General features: G+C 38.2%; 1 protein-coding gene across 2 annotated transcripts in view; it reads right to left on the reverse strand.

Moving 5' to 3' along the window:
- Nucleotides 1-8,611: 8,611 nt before the first annotated feature.
- Nucleotides 8,612-17,765, reverse strand: part of mib1 (MIB E3 ubiquitin protein ligase 1) — a 150,431-nt gene continuing 141,277 nt past the window's right edge. For both annotated transcript variants that reach the window (XM_080194019.1, XM_080194018.1), the window contains exons 20-21: nucleotides 14,177-14,277; nucleotides 8,612-12,388 (exon numbers count right to left, since the gene is read on the reverse strand). In XM_080194019.1, coding sequence (XP_080050145.1) covers nucleotides 12,248-12,388; nucleotides 14,177-14,277 — 242 coding nt within the window. In that variant the 3' untranslated portion in view covers nucleotides 8,612-12,247. The remainder of the gene's footprint in view (nucleotides 12,389-14,176; nucleotides 14,278-17,765) is intronic.

Here is a 17,765-nt window from a genome sequence, read left to right on the forward strand (position 1 = left end):
ATTGGGTCTATGCTGTTCAGGATTCTTCAGTAGCCCTCCACATCCTCCTTTTCAGAATCGCAAAAGAAAAACACATTAGAAATTAATTTTGCAAAACATGCAACAGTACGTGATAAATAATTTCTGAGCAACAGCTTACTGAGAAATGAACCAGTTTAGACATTATGTAATAGGAGTTACGTAAACCAATTTGTCTTTTGTATCATGCAATCCAAAACGATTCAGTAATGGAGTTGGAGTTTGATCTTCATTGAAGAATAAGTTGGAGAATGTGTGGTAATTCACAAAGATTGCTAGATTTGTGTGCTTTAATGAGAGGGAAATACCTACAGTTTTGATCTGAAACATTGACTTTGCTTCTCTTCTCTACAGATGTTGCCTGACCTAAATATTTCTGGCTTCTTCTGAGAAATAAGTATTCATAAACTCACCCTCAAGGCCTTTTGGCTATAATCAGGCACAGGATCAAGCTCGAGATCAGGTGTCATGCCTGTTCTTGTTAATTTGGATCGAGTATGTCCATTTTGAGAGGATCAAGAACTGGATTCAATTTTAACTTGAACTGATTTTTGGACCAAGCAGAGAGATACACATTGGCTTTGTAACTCTTGAGATAAGAATAAAAGTAAAAAAGAAATTTTAAAAAGTTCACTACATTAACAGTCCTGCACATCATTCTACCCTAAAAATATTTGCCTCTCCACCAAGATGGACTATTAAACCACCCTTTTATTTTTAAGCATACCATTCATTTCACATTAGCTTGAAATATAGGCCAGTTAGTCTTACTTCGGTGGTCGGTAAATTAATGGAAAGGATCCTAAGAGATAAGATTTATGATCATTTGGAAAGATGCAGTTTAATTAGGGATAGTCAGCACGGTTTCATGAGGGGTAAGTCCTGCCTCACAAATTTGATTGAATTCTTTGAGGATGCAACTAAGTGTGTAGATGAAAGTAGAGCAGTTGATGTCGTATACGTGGATTTAAGTAAGACGTTTGATAAGGTTCCACATGGTAGGCTCATGAAGAAAGTAAGGAGGTGTGGGATAGAAGGAAATTTGGCCGATTGGATAAGTAACTGGCTGTCTCATAGGAGCCAGAGGGTGGTGGTGGAAGGAAAATTTTCAGACTGGAGGCCAGTTACCAGTGGTGTACCACAGGGATCAGTGCTGGGTTCTCTGCTATTTGTGATTTTTATCAATGACTTGGAAGAGGAGGCTGAAGAGTGGGTTACTAAATTTGCTGATGACATCAGGATTGGTGGAGTAGTGGATGAGGTGAAGGGCTCTTGTAGGCTGCAAAGAGTAGGATGCAGAGCTGGGCAGAAAAGTGGCAGATGGAGTTTAACCCTGATAAGTGCGAGATGATTCATTTTGGTAGGACAAACTTGATTGCGGATTACAGGGTCAACGACAGGGATCTGAGGAATGTGGAGGGACAGAGAGATCTTGGGGTTCGTAATCACAGATCTCTGAAGATTGCCACTCAAGAGGATAGAGCCGTGAAAAAGGTTAATAGTGTGTAGGTGTTCATTAACAGGAGGTTTAAGTTTAAGAGCCATGGGGTTATGCTGCAACTATACCGGACCTTGGTGAGACCACATTTGAAATACTGTGTGCAGTTCTGGTCATCTCACTATAAGGAGGACGTGGAAGCATTGGAGAGAGTGCAGAGGAGATTTACCAGGATGCTGCCTGGTTTGGAGGGTAGGTCTTATGAGGAAAAGGTTGAGGGAGTTGGGACTTTTCTCTTTGGAGCAGAGGAGGATGAGAGGCGACTTAATAGAGGTTTATAAGATGATGCGGGGGATAGATAGAGTGGATGTGCAGAGACTATTTCCTCGGGCGGATTTAGCTGTTATTAGGGGGCATATCCCATGGTGGCAGGAGGGATGTCCAAGGTAGATTCTTTACTCAGAGAGTGGTTGGGGTGTGGAATGCACTGCCTACTCTGATAGTGGAGTCGGACACTTTAGGAACTTTCAAGTGGTTATTGGATAGGCACATGGAGCACACCAGAATGACAGGGAGCGGGATAGCTTGATCTTGGGTTTGGACATAGCTCGGAACAACATTGAGGGCCAAAGGGCCTGTACTGTGCTGTACTGTTCTATGTTCTATGAAATCCATAATGCCATTCCAGTGATGCCCTCTGGAAACAATGGTACCACGTCAGGTTTTTTTTTATGGAGTAGGTGAAAGTGTGAGAAGAAAGCCCAGAAGTTCACTGACAGTCAGCATCTCAATTGAATTTGCCAATTAATTTAGGCTTCCAGATTTTGCCCCAAGCTGTACAGTGGGTATGATAACATTCCCCACCCCAAGGGGCAGTACACAATGGAAATTGCAGATCTTTGAGATGGATGGTGGATATAAAGATAGGACCCAGATTTAATGATGTGTCACTGGAATTACTGCTTTGTGCAGTCAGGGGGACACATTTTTCACTGGCAATGGGAGAAAGAAGCCTGTGGCTCTCACTAGCAAGGCACAACTTGAGGTTGCTGAAAAAGTAAGTAGCAACAGCAGGAAATGTAGGCAGGAGTCAATGAATGGAAGGCTGGTTTGTAAGATGGACTGGGCTATGTTCACAGCACTTTGTAGCCATATCAAGCTGTGATACAACTGGATAGGATGCTTTCTATGGCACGTTTGTAAAAATTGGAGTGGTAATGGACTTGCTGAATTTCCCTAGCCTTCTGAGAAAGTACTGGTGTTGGTGGCTCTCTTAACTGTAGTGTGGGGTGGAGGGTCTAGGAAGATTGTTGATAATCTGAACACTTAGAAACTTGAAACTCTTAACCATCTCCACTTCATCAGTGTTGATGTAGACAGGTGCATGTCTTCCACAATGTCGATGATTAGCTCCATCATTTCACTGATAGAGATTGTCACTGCACCACTCCACCAGGTTCTCACTTTTCTCGTTGTTTGAGATCCAACTCATTAGTGGTGTCATCAGCAAACTTGAAGATAGAGTTGGAGCAGAATTTGGCCACAGTCGTAAGTGTATAAAGAGCATAGAAAGGGGCTGAGGACACAACCTGGTGGGGCACCAGTATTGAGGATAATCATGGAAGTGTTGTTGTTACCTATTCCTACTGATTCCAGTCTATTGGTTGGGAAGTCTAGGCCCCAGTCACAGAGGGAGGAACAGAGCCCTAGGCAATGGAGTTTGGAAATGAATTTTGTTGGAATTATGGTGTTGAAGGTTGAACTGCAGTCAATAAATAGGAGTTTGACACAAGTGGCTTTGTTATCCAGTGTTCAAGGGTTGAGTGTAGGGCCAAGGAGATTATGTCTGCTATGACATGTTGCAGCGATAAGCAAACTGTAGTGGTTCCAGGCAATCTGGAAGACTGGAGTTTGTGTGTGCCAAGACAAAGCTTTTGAAGCACTTCATAATAATAGATGATAGTGCCTGCGGGCAGTAGGCATTAAGGCACGCTATCTAGCTTTTCTCTGGTACAGGGAAGACGGTTGTAAATATATATTGCCATTCCTTTGGTGTCAGTGGGTCAAAATCCTGGCTCACCCTCCCAAACAGCATGTTGTGTATACATACCTACACCTCAGGGACTGCAGCAGTTCAAGGAGGCAGCTCACCACCAACTTTTCAAGAGCAAAAAGGATGGGCAATAAATACTGGCCTTGCCAGCAAAACACACATTCCATGGATGAATTAAAAAAAGCTTTAATGCCTATGAGAAGAAAAAGAAGACCACCTCCCACCCACTGCCACTCTCCCCAAACACCTGAATGCTAGGTACAGTGTGTCTTGGCTATGATGTCAATCATTTTTTAAACAGCATTTACTCTCTGGCAACACACATGAAGAATGCTGCCTGAAGTCTGACAGGACCTACAAAATTGTGGTTGAGCATGGCAAAATTTTAGAAGAATTGGAGAAATTTTAAAAACGTGATTTAAACAGCGCTTATGTAAATAGAACTAAATTCAAATCCAAAATAAGGGTGTGTTGGGATGATCATGTAATATACATTACCACTAAGAATAAATCTTAGATCAATCTTATCCAGTTGACTGTTCACGGTGTCCCTGCATTGTTTTCACGATAGCATTCTGAATTTCAAAGAAACTGTACTTTAAGGTTAACATTAAAAAGCTGATATAAAAATACTTAAAGTAAATTTTAATGGTGACACACCTTGTGGATTCAAGCACTACCACCTAAACATGGACCAGACCGTTTATTTTGAGAGGATTCACAAAAACTTTTGGAAATCAGTGTTTCAAAAGTGAAAATAGAAAACTTATCAATATGATGGCTTTCCTTCAAGAGCAAAGACACTACTTGATAAGATTCTGTAAGGTGTAAACAGCCTTAGCCTTTTTGAACATGGCAACTGGTAACATAGATTTCAAAATTTAATGAAATTACCTTTTGACTTACTTGGAACATGATTTTCTCAGCCTTTTGGCTAAGATCAAGTGTAGTATTGGCATTCTGCACTTGAGAGAAGTCAATGAGGTTAAACTGAGGCTTCATTTGTAGCAGTTTTTAAAAATGGTATCTAAGCCTTTTGGCTAAGATGCGAATGAGATCAAGTACTGGAGGGGGAGCAATGCCTGCTCCAATCAGCTTGGATCATGTAGATCAAGTCAAGAAAAAGGTGTGCTTGACTTGTCAGCTTGGATCTGGAATGTCTCACTTGGACTTTGATTGGATCAAATTGGATACAACAAAAAAAAATGATTTTATATTTTGAGACAATAGTCATCTTGGCTTACCTGCAAAAAGCATAGAAAAGACAGCACAAGCTGTCTGAAACAGCTTCAGTGCAGCTGGGAAGAAGCTGTTTGCAACAGGAAGAGAAAGACATCCGGAAACAGCAAAATGATTCTGCTATAAAGTGAAGTAATGAGGCAGCTAAAAGTGCCACGTCTACGGGACAGAAGTAAGGAACTTCCTCTCCTTCCTGTAAACCTGATTCTATCTACAAGCCTCAGCTGTTGAAGTACTCTCTGGCAAATCAACAGTGAAAGCAGTGGAGACAATCCTGCAACTTCAAAACTTTCACTACAGACAATGCAACATTTTGACTTAAACTATCAGACATGCACCAAACTTGGTATTGTGAGCACTGATTTATCTTCAACTACAACCAATCTTTGTATGTGGATGCTAGTAACTTTATCTGTTAACTTCCAGAGGAACAGTGTGAAACAAGCTGACCTTTCCTTTGAAATAAAAAAGCTTTGTTGCTGGGTTATTTTAACTTGAACTTCTCATTCCAAGAGTAAGAAATATAGATACTAACATGCATATACATTATCCACAGGTGACTTTGGGAAAACACTGACAACTGTATGTGGAAAACTAATGATTCCACCCCATCTTCCTCTCAAAATATCCTTCTTCATTTTGTGTTATGCAACTATCTCATGGGCAGGGCAGGGAAGAAAGATATATTTTTGTTATTGTTATACACACTATTCATTGGCCCCACATATGTAAAAAGAAAGTCTTACACAGAACGTTGCATGATCACCAGATGGTTCAAGTTGCTTTCCAGCCAATGAATAAGCAAATGAGAGGGGGTATTTAATGTCTTTGACACCAACAGCAGTCAGCACCTTTCCAGAGAAGTAGAAAGAGAAAATGCTGGACAGAACAGCAGACTTGGCAGCATCTGTGGAGAGAGAAACAAGAGTTAATGTTTTGGGTCCATACAACCTTTCTACTGAACTCAAAAGGGAGTTGCAGAGTTGCATTGTGTATGCAGAAACACTGAAGGAACAGAAAAATGCCTCTGCTCCTTCAGCCTTTCTGGCAGCTGTGCTTGCTGTCACGTAAACAACTAAAATGTCATTGCATTTTCTATAATGACCATTCTGAAATGTCAGTGATGTTCCTTTTATTGCATTGAAGCGACATGGTCAATGTAACTTGAATATTCTATGATGTAATTTTGAAATGTTTTGAGATATTCTAGACCTAATGTTTTATTACTGGAGGGAAGAATGCTCCAGCGTATTTTAAAACATTGTTTTTCTATAACGTTGTCTTTCTGATATTAAGCATCCTACAATAAATGCAAACAATTAACACTTTTCTCTCTCTACTCTGATTTCTACAATTTGTGAATCTCTAGATCCTGCCAGTTACTTCAAATATCTTTACATACTTCTCAAGTTTAGTTTTGCATCTTGTAACTTTAGGTTTAGTAATTTTGGAACATTCAAAGCTCTTCTCCATCAACTAAGCCTCCTATTCCAGGGATATACTTCATCTTGAGTCAACAAAACAATTTACATTCATGTGACAACTTTAGTGTAAAAAACATTCTGCGATATAGCACAGTGATGTTGGGAATACAAGTTCATTGAGCCAAAAAGGAGAGATTCAAACCAGTGGCCAAAATTCACTCCAACAAGTGATGTTAAGAGAAAATGGTGAAGTAGTTTCAGGAATGAATTCTAGAGGTTGCAACCTAGGCATCAGAAGACACAATTGCTAATGTCATGACAAAAGGAGAAGCTCCATAAGTCAGAAGGGGCAGTTCAAAGTGAGGAGAATAAATATAAGGAAGAAATCATAGGTGATGAGAAGTCAAAGCAGTTGAGCAAGGACGAGTGATGGGAAATCTTGGAGCTTTTGATACTGTGATGAACTTTGACTTGGAAGCAATACAGTAAGAAAAAATGTAATTTTATGGATTTAATAATTCTTTTAAAAGAATGTTTGAAAAGGATTGACAAGGGAGTCAAGGGAGAGTGTTAAGATCAGCCATGAGTCTATTAAAATGCAAAACAGGCTTAATTAGCCAAATATTTGACTCCTGCTTCTATTTCAGATGATCTTAAATTCTGCTGTAATCTGAGGAAGAGTGGATACATAAAAATATGCCTTGTTAAAGGTAAGTATACCCATGAATGTTACAAGTGAAAGCTGCTGTTGGGTAGTAATCATGACCTATCCTCCATGAATTAAGACCATATTGTGCAATTGTTTAGTACCACATGTTCATGGGGATTTATGCAGGCACTCATGGTTGCAGAAGATGTACTTTTGTTGCATTGACTACTTAATGTGAAATTTACTGTTTTATTTGAAGTATCATTTGTCTGTTAATTCAGATTTATGTTGGTTCTGATTCATATTAAAGTAAAAGTTACAAAATCATAAATAACTTCTTGATTTGGAGGTCATTCCTTAAATCTAGTTATGGTTCTCCCTCAAGGATCATAACAATATCAACAGTATATCAATATTCCTAGTAGAGACAGTCCCAGATGGGAGAATTCTGCCCTAAGTCTCATGGCAGGAGCTGGAACGTGCAGTGTTTTCCACTGCAAAGGTTGGCGGGAAAATAGACCAAATCCTCCAGCCCCATCTTTATTAATTATACAACCTGGTGTTTTGTACCACATTCCATGGTGGAGCAGGTCTACTGGCACATATTCCATCATGCTATCCAGGTGCCATATTGAAAAGATGCTAAACATCACTGACCCACCATTGAAGAAAGGAAGCAGACCTCCTGAAAATGGAGATGGATCTCCAGCAGCATCCTAGGGCTGTAAGATGGATCTCCTGTGAAAGAAGATGGATCTTCAGAGCTATTCTGAGGTTGAAAAATGGACCCCCTCAGGGCACTGCATTCGGAAGGTGAGAGCTTGGGGGAATTCCACCCATAATCTTATAACACAACGAAGAAATATATTCTATTGCATCAGTCTAATTTTTCCCACATTACTCATCAATATGACCTTGATGACTGATTCTGAGCTGCAAGAAATGTTATGCTGTGGAAACGTGCCAGAAGAAATGAGCTGACTGGTCAAATTAATTTTGAGAGACTTTTACAGCTCTTAAAGGGAACAGATTTCATTCAAATAACATGGGCTTATTGCAAACAATATCATAATTCACAATAACCTATAACAAAGTTATAACTTAAATTTTAAACTTCTTTCCAAATTAAGTACTTCAAAGGCAAAATTATATAACTTGCATCAACTATATTGAAGTATCCAGTTGATTCACTTAACATGCAAATATATTAACAACTATGACGTACAGGAGGAGGTGAACAAAAGATAAGGTTAAAAGTGAATCATTTCAGATAATGCAGACTATAGAAAGTAATCAAAAAGCTACATATAGGAAAAATGCCTCAACTTTATGTTAGAGAGTAATGTGTCATGGTTTTCTCTTTGGGACATGCTGTAATTTCCTCACAATATGCTACAACCGGAGGCTTAATTTAAGAAAAATGAATAAGAAAGTAATGTTAGACAATGTTCATAAGTGCAGGTAGAATAAACACAGGGAATCTCACAAGGGGAAATAATTACAATCATATAAAACTAAAGCATGTATAAAATTTTTTAAAACTCCTGTTCTGATTCAAACTACTTTTATTTGTATAATACCAGACTACATCCCATGCAAAGAGGAGCATCACGAATCCCCAATGTCAAGCTTTAAAACCCACATTCTTCCTGCAGGTTTAGCTGAACACTGAGACCACTTACAGATTCTGCACAGGTGATAATGGGGCAGTGCTGGTCATGCCTGTGTTTAGTTTGAAAGGTTTGCTTTATTCCCTTAGGTTTTAAATCATTTCAGGCAGATTACCCAAAGAATATAAATGAGTCTTTATTTCTATAGCTTCGACTTGGTTGTGCAATTTGCAACAACAATGCACAATACTGCTGCATTCAGGCACTATACAGCATAATAAAAGATGAGCAGACAATTTGGTCAGCAATCATCCCCTTTAATGGGCAAGTTCTCAGACTTTGCACCAGAAATGTAAGGAGTATTAAAAGGGGATAATTTTCCATTTAAAACAAAAGACAAAGGCAACAACATATTTATCTCAAAAAGGGGACAATTTCCCATTTAAAACGAAAGACAAAGGCAATAAAACATTCATCCCAATCGGTAGGGGTAAGCTGAATTCAAAATGTCCACTTATCCATTAGTGACCAGCATTTTAATAACAAAATACGAAGTGACTTGATAAATCAAAAGAACTTCCAATTCAATTAGCACAAACATTATAAAAACTTCATTGTATAATTATAAGCAGCCCTACTTACTACTACATTATAACGAATAGCCAGCAAGTTAAAAACGACTTACCAACTTTACACACAGGTTTATTCTATCATCAGAGTAAACTAATGTAAGTTGATATTAGTGCAACAGACTTAGTGTCGGAAAATAAGCATCCAACAGGAAAAGTACTATATCATTGGCTATTAAAGCAATGTACTAAATAAATAAGATATTTAGCAGCTAATCTTGTTCTACAGCCAGTTTCATGATAGACGAAGCAGCCACACAAAAAGCAAAGCAAACTCAAAATTAATACAAAACTTAGTTATAAAATTAGTCTAAATTTGCACCAATCAAGTGATGGGTTCCTATTGTAAGTAAAAGAGACATAGCAAAAGCTGGGATTTCCTTCTTTACTCTGTCTTTGTCCTTTTTCTCCTTCCCCTGACTGCAGAAATATGTTTAGGCTCAACGGAACTATGGATGATGGGCTTTTTTCCCATTCCAGTTTTCAAAGGGATTCAAATAGTGTGGATGATACTTGAAATGCTGCCAACAATAGTTAATACCGAATTGTAATCAGCTAATAAGAGGCTATCTATGCCCGTCACAGATTATAAGAATTTTTATATTTTCTTGTCTTCAGGTTACCAAGCAGAGCCGAGAGTTTGGAACGGGCATCTGAAATCATTAATTTTAATTAAGAAATGGAATATGACAAGAAATATTATTGTACAAATTCTCCTGTTACCATTAACTCAATTTCCAACTGATATTTTACATTACAATTAGTACAATACTCAACCATTTTATTGTACTACTGTAAAACAATTAAGAGGTTGCATTAAAGTACTATCCAGAAAAAATTAAATTAAAGCACAAGAAAATCAATATCATGCAAGTCTCTAAATTCTTAGATACATATAAAAGTTTAAACATTAGTAAAACAAGACGACATATCCAGGCTTTAAGTAGAATGGACAAAACTTCATCTTGTACTTCAGGAATCACAACACTGATGAGCTGCAATCTGGTGCTAAGCATTCAGTGGCCATTTAGAATTGTTATGGTAGTTGGAAGAAGCTTTTGATTTCAAAATAAATTCAAGAATACTAGCAATGTTATCAATGTGAGCTCTATGTCATGATCTATGAGAGCCAAACTAAGGAAGTTTGCAACTCCAGAGACTTAAAAATAGAAATTATAGCAGTTTTATATATAAATGCCAGCTTATTTAATTGTCAGTAGCTTCTAATTCTGTTTCAGAACCTTTTCCTGATCACTTGCCCCAACGTACATAGCTTTTCCTGCCAGTTGCCATTTTGGTTCAAAATTGCTCCATTCCATACAAATGAAGGCTAGAAGCCTTCTGTGTTGAACCTCCAAAATTTAACTTTTCATTTCAGCAATTAAGAGGTGATAACCAAGCCACATGAATCCAATAAATCAAATATATCAATGCCTACAATGTGGTTATTGCAACAATACATTGTCGAAAGATAAAATCCAGTTGGTTTGGACCAAAATGTACAAATGGCATTAGGAAATCAAATACAAAACATGTCAAGGAAGTGTGGCCATGAGTTATCCATCCCGACTACATTTCATAAGTCTATTCCTACATGTTTAAAAAATTTATTTCTTCTTTAAAAATCATAGAGCCACAGTGTATTAACTACACAAAGATGTTTTGTGATTAATATTCATCACTGAGCAGCCTAGTGGTGCAAATGTATTGTATATGATGCAATACACCACTGATGGGATTTGGAATACAAACTATAATTCTACATTGAGCTCCTGATTTTAGTCAGGCGTTGATGAACACAGACGTGTACCAAAATCCTGTAAATAAGTCAAAAATCAAAATAGCTTTATGATGAAAATATATGCATGATTAGAATTGAAGCAATGTTAATGCATCTCAACGTGCAAAAATAAATGGCATTGAATGCCTCCAGAAATTAACAGTATAATTTAGTTCCAACATTGACTTATAGATTTCAAATTAGCTCCTGTTAGGTCAGAGCACATTCTCCACCCACTGCCACAACCAGGCATGGGGATAGAATGACAGAGGGGGCCCTGGGTAAGTTATTCTGTTAGAGTTGGTGCAGATTCAATGGGCCTCTTCTGCACTGTAGGGATTCTATGATTCTATCTTAAACTCTGGTTAGCAAATTTTCAACCCATTTCAATAAACCTCAAACCTATTTTCTTGCCTTTGCAGCACATCATTGTATGCTCTCACTTTGTTTACTGATTTGAAATTCAATTCAAAGAACCATTACTTTAACATCTGTCCCAAATTTTGATAAATGCCAACTTAGTGACCCAAGCCAAGAAGCTACTAAAGCTAGGTATTCTAACATAACTGATCATATTCCTTTGGAGGACAATCTGCAAAATGCTTCGGAAACATAAATCAAGGTTTTTTTTTTATCATGGATGTCAGTTTTGTGATAAAGTTGATGTGAATACGGTCATATTAAAATTCCATAGCATGTACAAAGTCCAGGTTAACTGTTTAAAATTTCCCACACTATACAGGATAGCACCCAGTTAATTTTCTGAAGTATTATTCAGCTTAAGCAACACATTTGAACACCTGTGAGGAACATAAAATAATAAAATGATGAACTGAATTGGTGAATTCTGAATTATAAAGCCAATTTGCCATATGTGTTACAACCAAGATGCTGAACTTTACCAGTATGTATAAGTCATTAACAGCAGAAAATTAGTCTTGGCTGATGAGATCTGAATTTTAATAAATATATTGTACTAAGCCCTTTAACTACAGAAAAATAAGCAAATAAGGCTGAACAAAAATGTATTTGAAAACTGAAGTGAAATTGCAGAAAGTGAGGCATTACTTTTGATGTTGGTAGTTAGCAAGACCTTATTTAATGCCTTTGTGTTCTAATCAAAGAGGCCTCTATCTGCCATAGGAATGCAATCATGTGCATCAGGAGCTAAGCTTAGAGCTGGTGGAATCTTTTCAAAGCAGGTCTCATCAATAAAGGTTCTTAATGACTGCTGATGAAGAAGAATGCATATAAATTTAAGATCTTCCATATTATAACATTATGATATGGAAAAGACTCTAGTTTAGTGCCCAAAACAGAAAAGAACTACCCAAAATAATTTATTTGCAAATATGACACAGATGTGGCGGTTGGAGTGCTCTGCTTCGTATTCAAACAATACTTGGTCTAATACAGGAGAATCCTGCGTTCTATGGCTTTGCGGCAAATAGGGCATTCACTCATTCGATCACCACAAAGCTGACATGTCCCATGTCCACAGAGGAAGATCATGTTCTTCAAGCGATCCAAACATACAGGACACATGGTCTGAAACAGAAAATACAGAATTACTAATGACTATCTAGGCTTCAGAATATAAATACCTTGTGAGTAATTTGACATAAGATTATTTTGGCAGTTTGGTCTTGTATAACATCCCATTCATTGATAACTATTTTGGTTATACCAACGTGATTGTGCGCAACAGGAATTCTGTTGCATATATAAAAAAGTTCTAAGTACAAAGATTGAATGAGGTATTCACCCAAGTATATTGAACTATTAAGTAGTTCAAAAATATGAAATGCTTCTCAGAGGCAAGATGTATGCAGCAAACCAAGCTAATCTTATGCTATTTTTAGCCAAACTAACTGAACGTCTGCCAAAAATATTTGGGCAGAAATTACTCAATAATGGTACTGTGATAAAAAGGGACAATATTACTTTACATTATAAAGGCTTAAAGAGCCTTAATAAGATAGGGGGCATGCAGCAATCATATCAGAGATGTGAGTTAAAGAGGCTTCTTACATTGCTCTAGGTTCACATTTTCTCAGAAATGCATACGTCTATACATATGGTGGTGGTGACTTTAATTCTAATATGGTCACATAATTGCAGTTGAAATATTCTGGAGAAATGCTTAAGCACATACAACTACATAACTAGTGGCCTTTTGCTAACTCATTAGATCAGCAAAAGCTTCAATTTTACATTTCTTTTAAAATGTTTCAATACCAAACTTGGCTATTTCTTATCACTCAGGATGACCTATGCAGATATTTGTCACCATCCTTGAGAATCTCCCAGCTAAGTTCTAGAAAAATCCACTTAGGGAAAGCTTCTCTTTGCCCTAATTGGGAGATACTTTCAAGCCTGTTTCGTTAGTTATTTCAGGTGCAGGATAGCAATAGATATATTCTGGAGACTTCTCCTCATATTGTTAGAATTTAACAAGTTAATCTGACACATCATCTCACACTGCTAAGTTGCCTTGTTTTATTCATTCATGGGATGTGGACTTCACTGGTAAAGCCAGCATTTATTGTCCATCCCTAATTATCCTTCAGGTGATGGTGGTGAGCTGCCTTCTTGAACGATTGCATTCCATGTGGTGTAGGTACACCCCCAGTGATGTTAGGGAGGGAGTTGTAGGATTTTGACCCAGTGACAGTGAAGAAACAGCAAATATTTCCAAGTCAGAATGGTGAGGTCACTGGTCATCCAGTTCAGACTATGCTATCATTGAGGCACTAGCTTCTGGGTTATGTGGTCCCTGTTGACAAAATTATCACTATCCAAATACTGCTTATGAGTTAGCATCAAGTATCCTGGCACTGTTGGTTAATAAATGATTGCATAATACACAGGAGTACTGACCCAAATCTAATCTTCTATTGCCAAAAGTGTCATCTCGGAGCCAGAAACCTCAACCTCTTTCATTTGTTAAGTCCTTAGTTTGTTAACATACGATTAGTGATCACAGGTTTCAGTCCTTGCAAGGCAGATAACAGTTTCAAGAAACTCTTCGTGGTCAGCAAACAAAATAGTGCAATGTACTCAATCACATGACCACTATATGAACACACGGAGTGGTGTTTCCACCAGTTGGAACTACAGATCTTCATGTTAATTTCCTAAACCATATTCATGACACTCCCTTATTAGTAATTGTAATTTTGCTAGACAAATTTCCACCAGGCGGATGGTGGGTGGGCAGAACACGGACAAGTGGGCAGAGGGCATGCACCAGAGAGATCTTAATTATCACCTATCTCAAGTGTTTGTTTTCCGTTAAGTTCTCCAAGCATCGTTTCATCTTCAGCAGTATTTTACCTGTTCCTTGATATCCTGTAACTGTTGCTGGAGCTTCTGCACATCTGCATTGACGTTTGTATTGTCCTTGTCTCGCTGAAGAGGAGTAATGTTCCCACTACCTGCAAAAGAAGTAAACTTTTGCTCTAAGATTTTCAATATGACTTTTCAATGGTTTAACACTCAAGGAAACATGACTGCTAATGATCAAATCAAATATTATCTATAAAAAAAATTTGGCTAAAACATAAATACTAAAATGAGACTTCTTCATCTGGTTATATATAATTTCACAAACTTCATCCAACTACGTTCATATAGATTTCCCTTAAAAAGTATACCATGCTATTCGTTTTCATCTGCTGTTAAGAAAGGTCTTTGGTCATGGATTTAAAGACACTCATTGCCTCATCTCATCTCCCAGTACTCAAATGATGACTCCTTCTAGTTCTTCAGTTCGCTCTCTACCACTTGTTCAATTCATGTACTAACCTGGTAATGCTCCCGTTAGATCAGTATCAAACTACAAATGTTCCTCTCTTTGCTCTCAAGGTTCCTGAACTCCCATTTCTTCCCTAATGGCCCAACTAAATTTCCATATCTTCAATGTAGGATTATAAAAATCCTTCATTAACTCAATTTTTCCCTTTTGCATCTATTGGCTGGCACCCAATTCTTCCAATAGAATGCTACTTGAACCAATGTGGTCAATTGGCTTGCTAGTATTTGAGAAGTGCCAATCTGCTAACCAGTGGGTTTTATATATTGTAGTTGAAAACAGGTCCATTGTTGCTAATGACTCTCAGCGTCTCACAGGTGCACAATTATGAGCGAACATTAACCTATCCTACTGCAGGTAGTGGCAATGTCAAATGACGTGAGGGGCAGTGTCTCAGATGTGAGAAGGTGCTTGGGATTCCACAAGAGTCATTACAGAAGTCAGTGCGGTTACGGGCAGGGAAATCTGTGGTGGGTAGATTGGCAAGGGTGGGTTCAGGTAGAGTACAACCACATGTCTGTTCTCTCACTACCCGCAAGCCTAATCTGGTGATTGTGACCAACAAGATTTAGCCAGTAATGTTAGTGGTTCCCACATTTGGTGATGGACATTGAAAAAGCCCCACATGGAGTACACTGCGTGTCTTGCTACCCTTGGTGCTTTGTCCATGAAATAGAAGTCAGAGAGCAGTATGTAATGATCAGCACAAGCTTTCCTTTCCCAATGTGAAGCAATCAGACATCACAGGATCCACAGTCAACACTGAGTCTTTCAAGGACACAAACCTATCTCACACTAACCCGAGCCGCATGCTGCTGTGCCCCATCTCCAGAGAATTCGTCTGCCAGTAAAATACATGAACCTAGGGATGATGTCAGATGAGTCCTGGACATTATCTCCAAATCACATTTAGCAGTCAATTAATAAGTTATGCAGTCACTTGACAAATCTGTAGGACAGCTCACCCAAATTTGGAGCCAGTACCTGATAATTTGTCAGGAAGACTCTGCAGGTCTGATGTGCCTTTGTCCCATTCTGATTCAGTACCAAGCTGCAGCTCACAGTTTGGTTTTATTCATACTTTTTAAACTGAGCATGGAGTTATACACCAGTCTGAATTCTACCATATTCACAACCTCCATTTTTATGTCCTCTAAGCACGATTTTTAATCTGTTACACTGTGTCCAAAGATGGGCGAGTTAGGTGGATTGGCCACTTCCTTAGTGTCAGAGGAACTAGCTAAGATAAATGCATGGGGTTATGGGGAGAGGGCCTGAGTGGGATTGTGGTTGGTGCCGACTTGATGGGCTGAATGGCCTCCTTCTGAACTGTAGGATTCTATGATTCTATGAATAGTTTTGTGCAATGTGCTCACAATAAACCACTTAAATTTTCTAAAGGTATTTACTGTTGAACAGAAATTAATTGGGACTGGGCATAATGTCAGGTTCTGGGTGAAAACATTTAATAAGCAGATCATAGAATCACAGAAATCCTACAGTGCAGAAAGAGGCCATTTGGCCTCAGAATAACTTTTTAAAACACACCACAGTTTTGATGGCTAACATATTTATAAATCCAGCCAAATATCACAAGAAGTTTTCCAAAATGAATTTAATGGGATAGCAATTAAGTGATTTAAAACTTTCATCTGCCAAAATTATTTCCATTTAGAGAGCATGCTAAAGTACTAGGTCTTCTATAGCAAAGTGACTGGAAAATTCAAGACAAGTTGTGACTACGTCAGATGTAACTAGCAATAGCAGTTGGACAGCTTACGATAAAAACTACTGAGTACTTTAAATGTATAAGGTGGAATGACATCAGACAGATATATGATGATTTTTAATGGAGACTGATGGAAGTTAAAAAAATCAGAACTCTACTACTACAAACATTACATGACAAAAACTCAACTGGAGAGAGGAAATAAGTCTCAGTTCAATATAGAAAACTGACTGTTCGGTGAGACATTTTACTATGATTAAGGTATTAAATAAATGGAAAGTACAGTTACTGTTGTTGAATCAGAGGTGACACTGGAGTGAAGAGATGCCAACAACTTGTGCTTATATATTGGCGCATTTCAAAGCAACTTAACTGTACAATGGAGTCTGGTCAATAAGTAGTTAAACAAGATCATAAAATCTATTGTTTAAAGTTTATTTATTAGTGTCAAAGTAGGCTTACGTTAACATTGCAATGAAAATCCCCTAATCGCCACGCTCTGACGCCTGTTCGGGTACACTCAGGGAGAATTTAGCATAGCCAATGCACCAAACCAGCACGGCTTTCTGACTGTTGAAAGAAACTGGAGCAGCCAGGGAGGGCGTGTGCAACCTCTACACATATGGTGACCCAAGCCACGAACTAAACACAGGTCCCTGGCACTGTGAGGCAGCAGTGCTAACCACTGCGGCACTGTATGCGGAATAAATCCAGGAGCAACGGAAAAGCCTGGAAAATGAGATTAAACTGCAACGTACACTACATGGTATAATCATCCAGTTCTTGACAAAAGTAGCACTCATTTGTAATTTGTGACAATAACAGTACTAGGGCTGGAGGCACCAATTCATGTGGAATGAGAGAAAGCACAAGTGCAATTTTCACGAGGCATATATGAGTACAGTGCAGATTGCGATGTTAAGCAATTATTATTGAACATTATTTACTTATCAGATTATCTGAAAGCTACCCTGTGATAGAAAATTACTTCACGTTGTCTCCAGTACAGTGGAGTATGTCATTGATAACCATTTTAATATAGAGGCCCCAATATGATTCAAACCCTATTAATGCGCTGACACATTTTAAAATACAGTACTACAGCATACTTCTAAATTACTACTGACATCTAGTGGTTGTCATAGGTGGTGCACCAGATCTTTTTCAAATTACTGGGTGCAGAGTAGTCCACACCAGGAGTATATGTCAGATTACCTTATTGTAAAGGGGCACGTTACACAGCCTATTTGATTTCCATCCCATTTAAGATTACATTATTCTGATGGGCGTACCTGGCATGCATTGTGCTGCAGCTTGAGCATAAAAACAGAAAATCTTGTATTCTTCCAGCAAAAAAGTTACATCATATTTTGCTCTTTGAG

This window comes from Carcharhinus amblyrhynchos, chromosome 8, assembly GCF_965287045.1.
Source record: "Carcharhinus amblyrhynchos chromosome 8, sCarAmb.v2.hapA, whole genome shotgun sequence".
Taxonomy (NCBI): domain Eukaryota; kingdom Metazoa; phylum Chordata; class Chondrichthyes; order Carcharhiniformes; family Carcharhinidae; genus Carcharhinus; species Carcharhinus amblyrhynchos.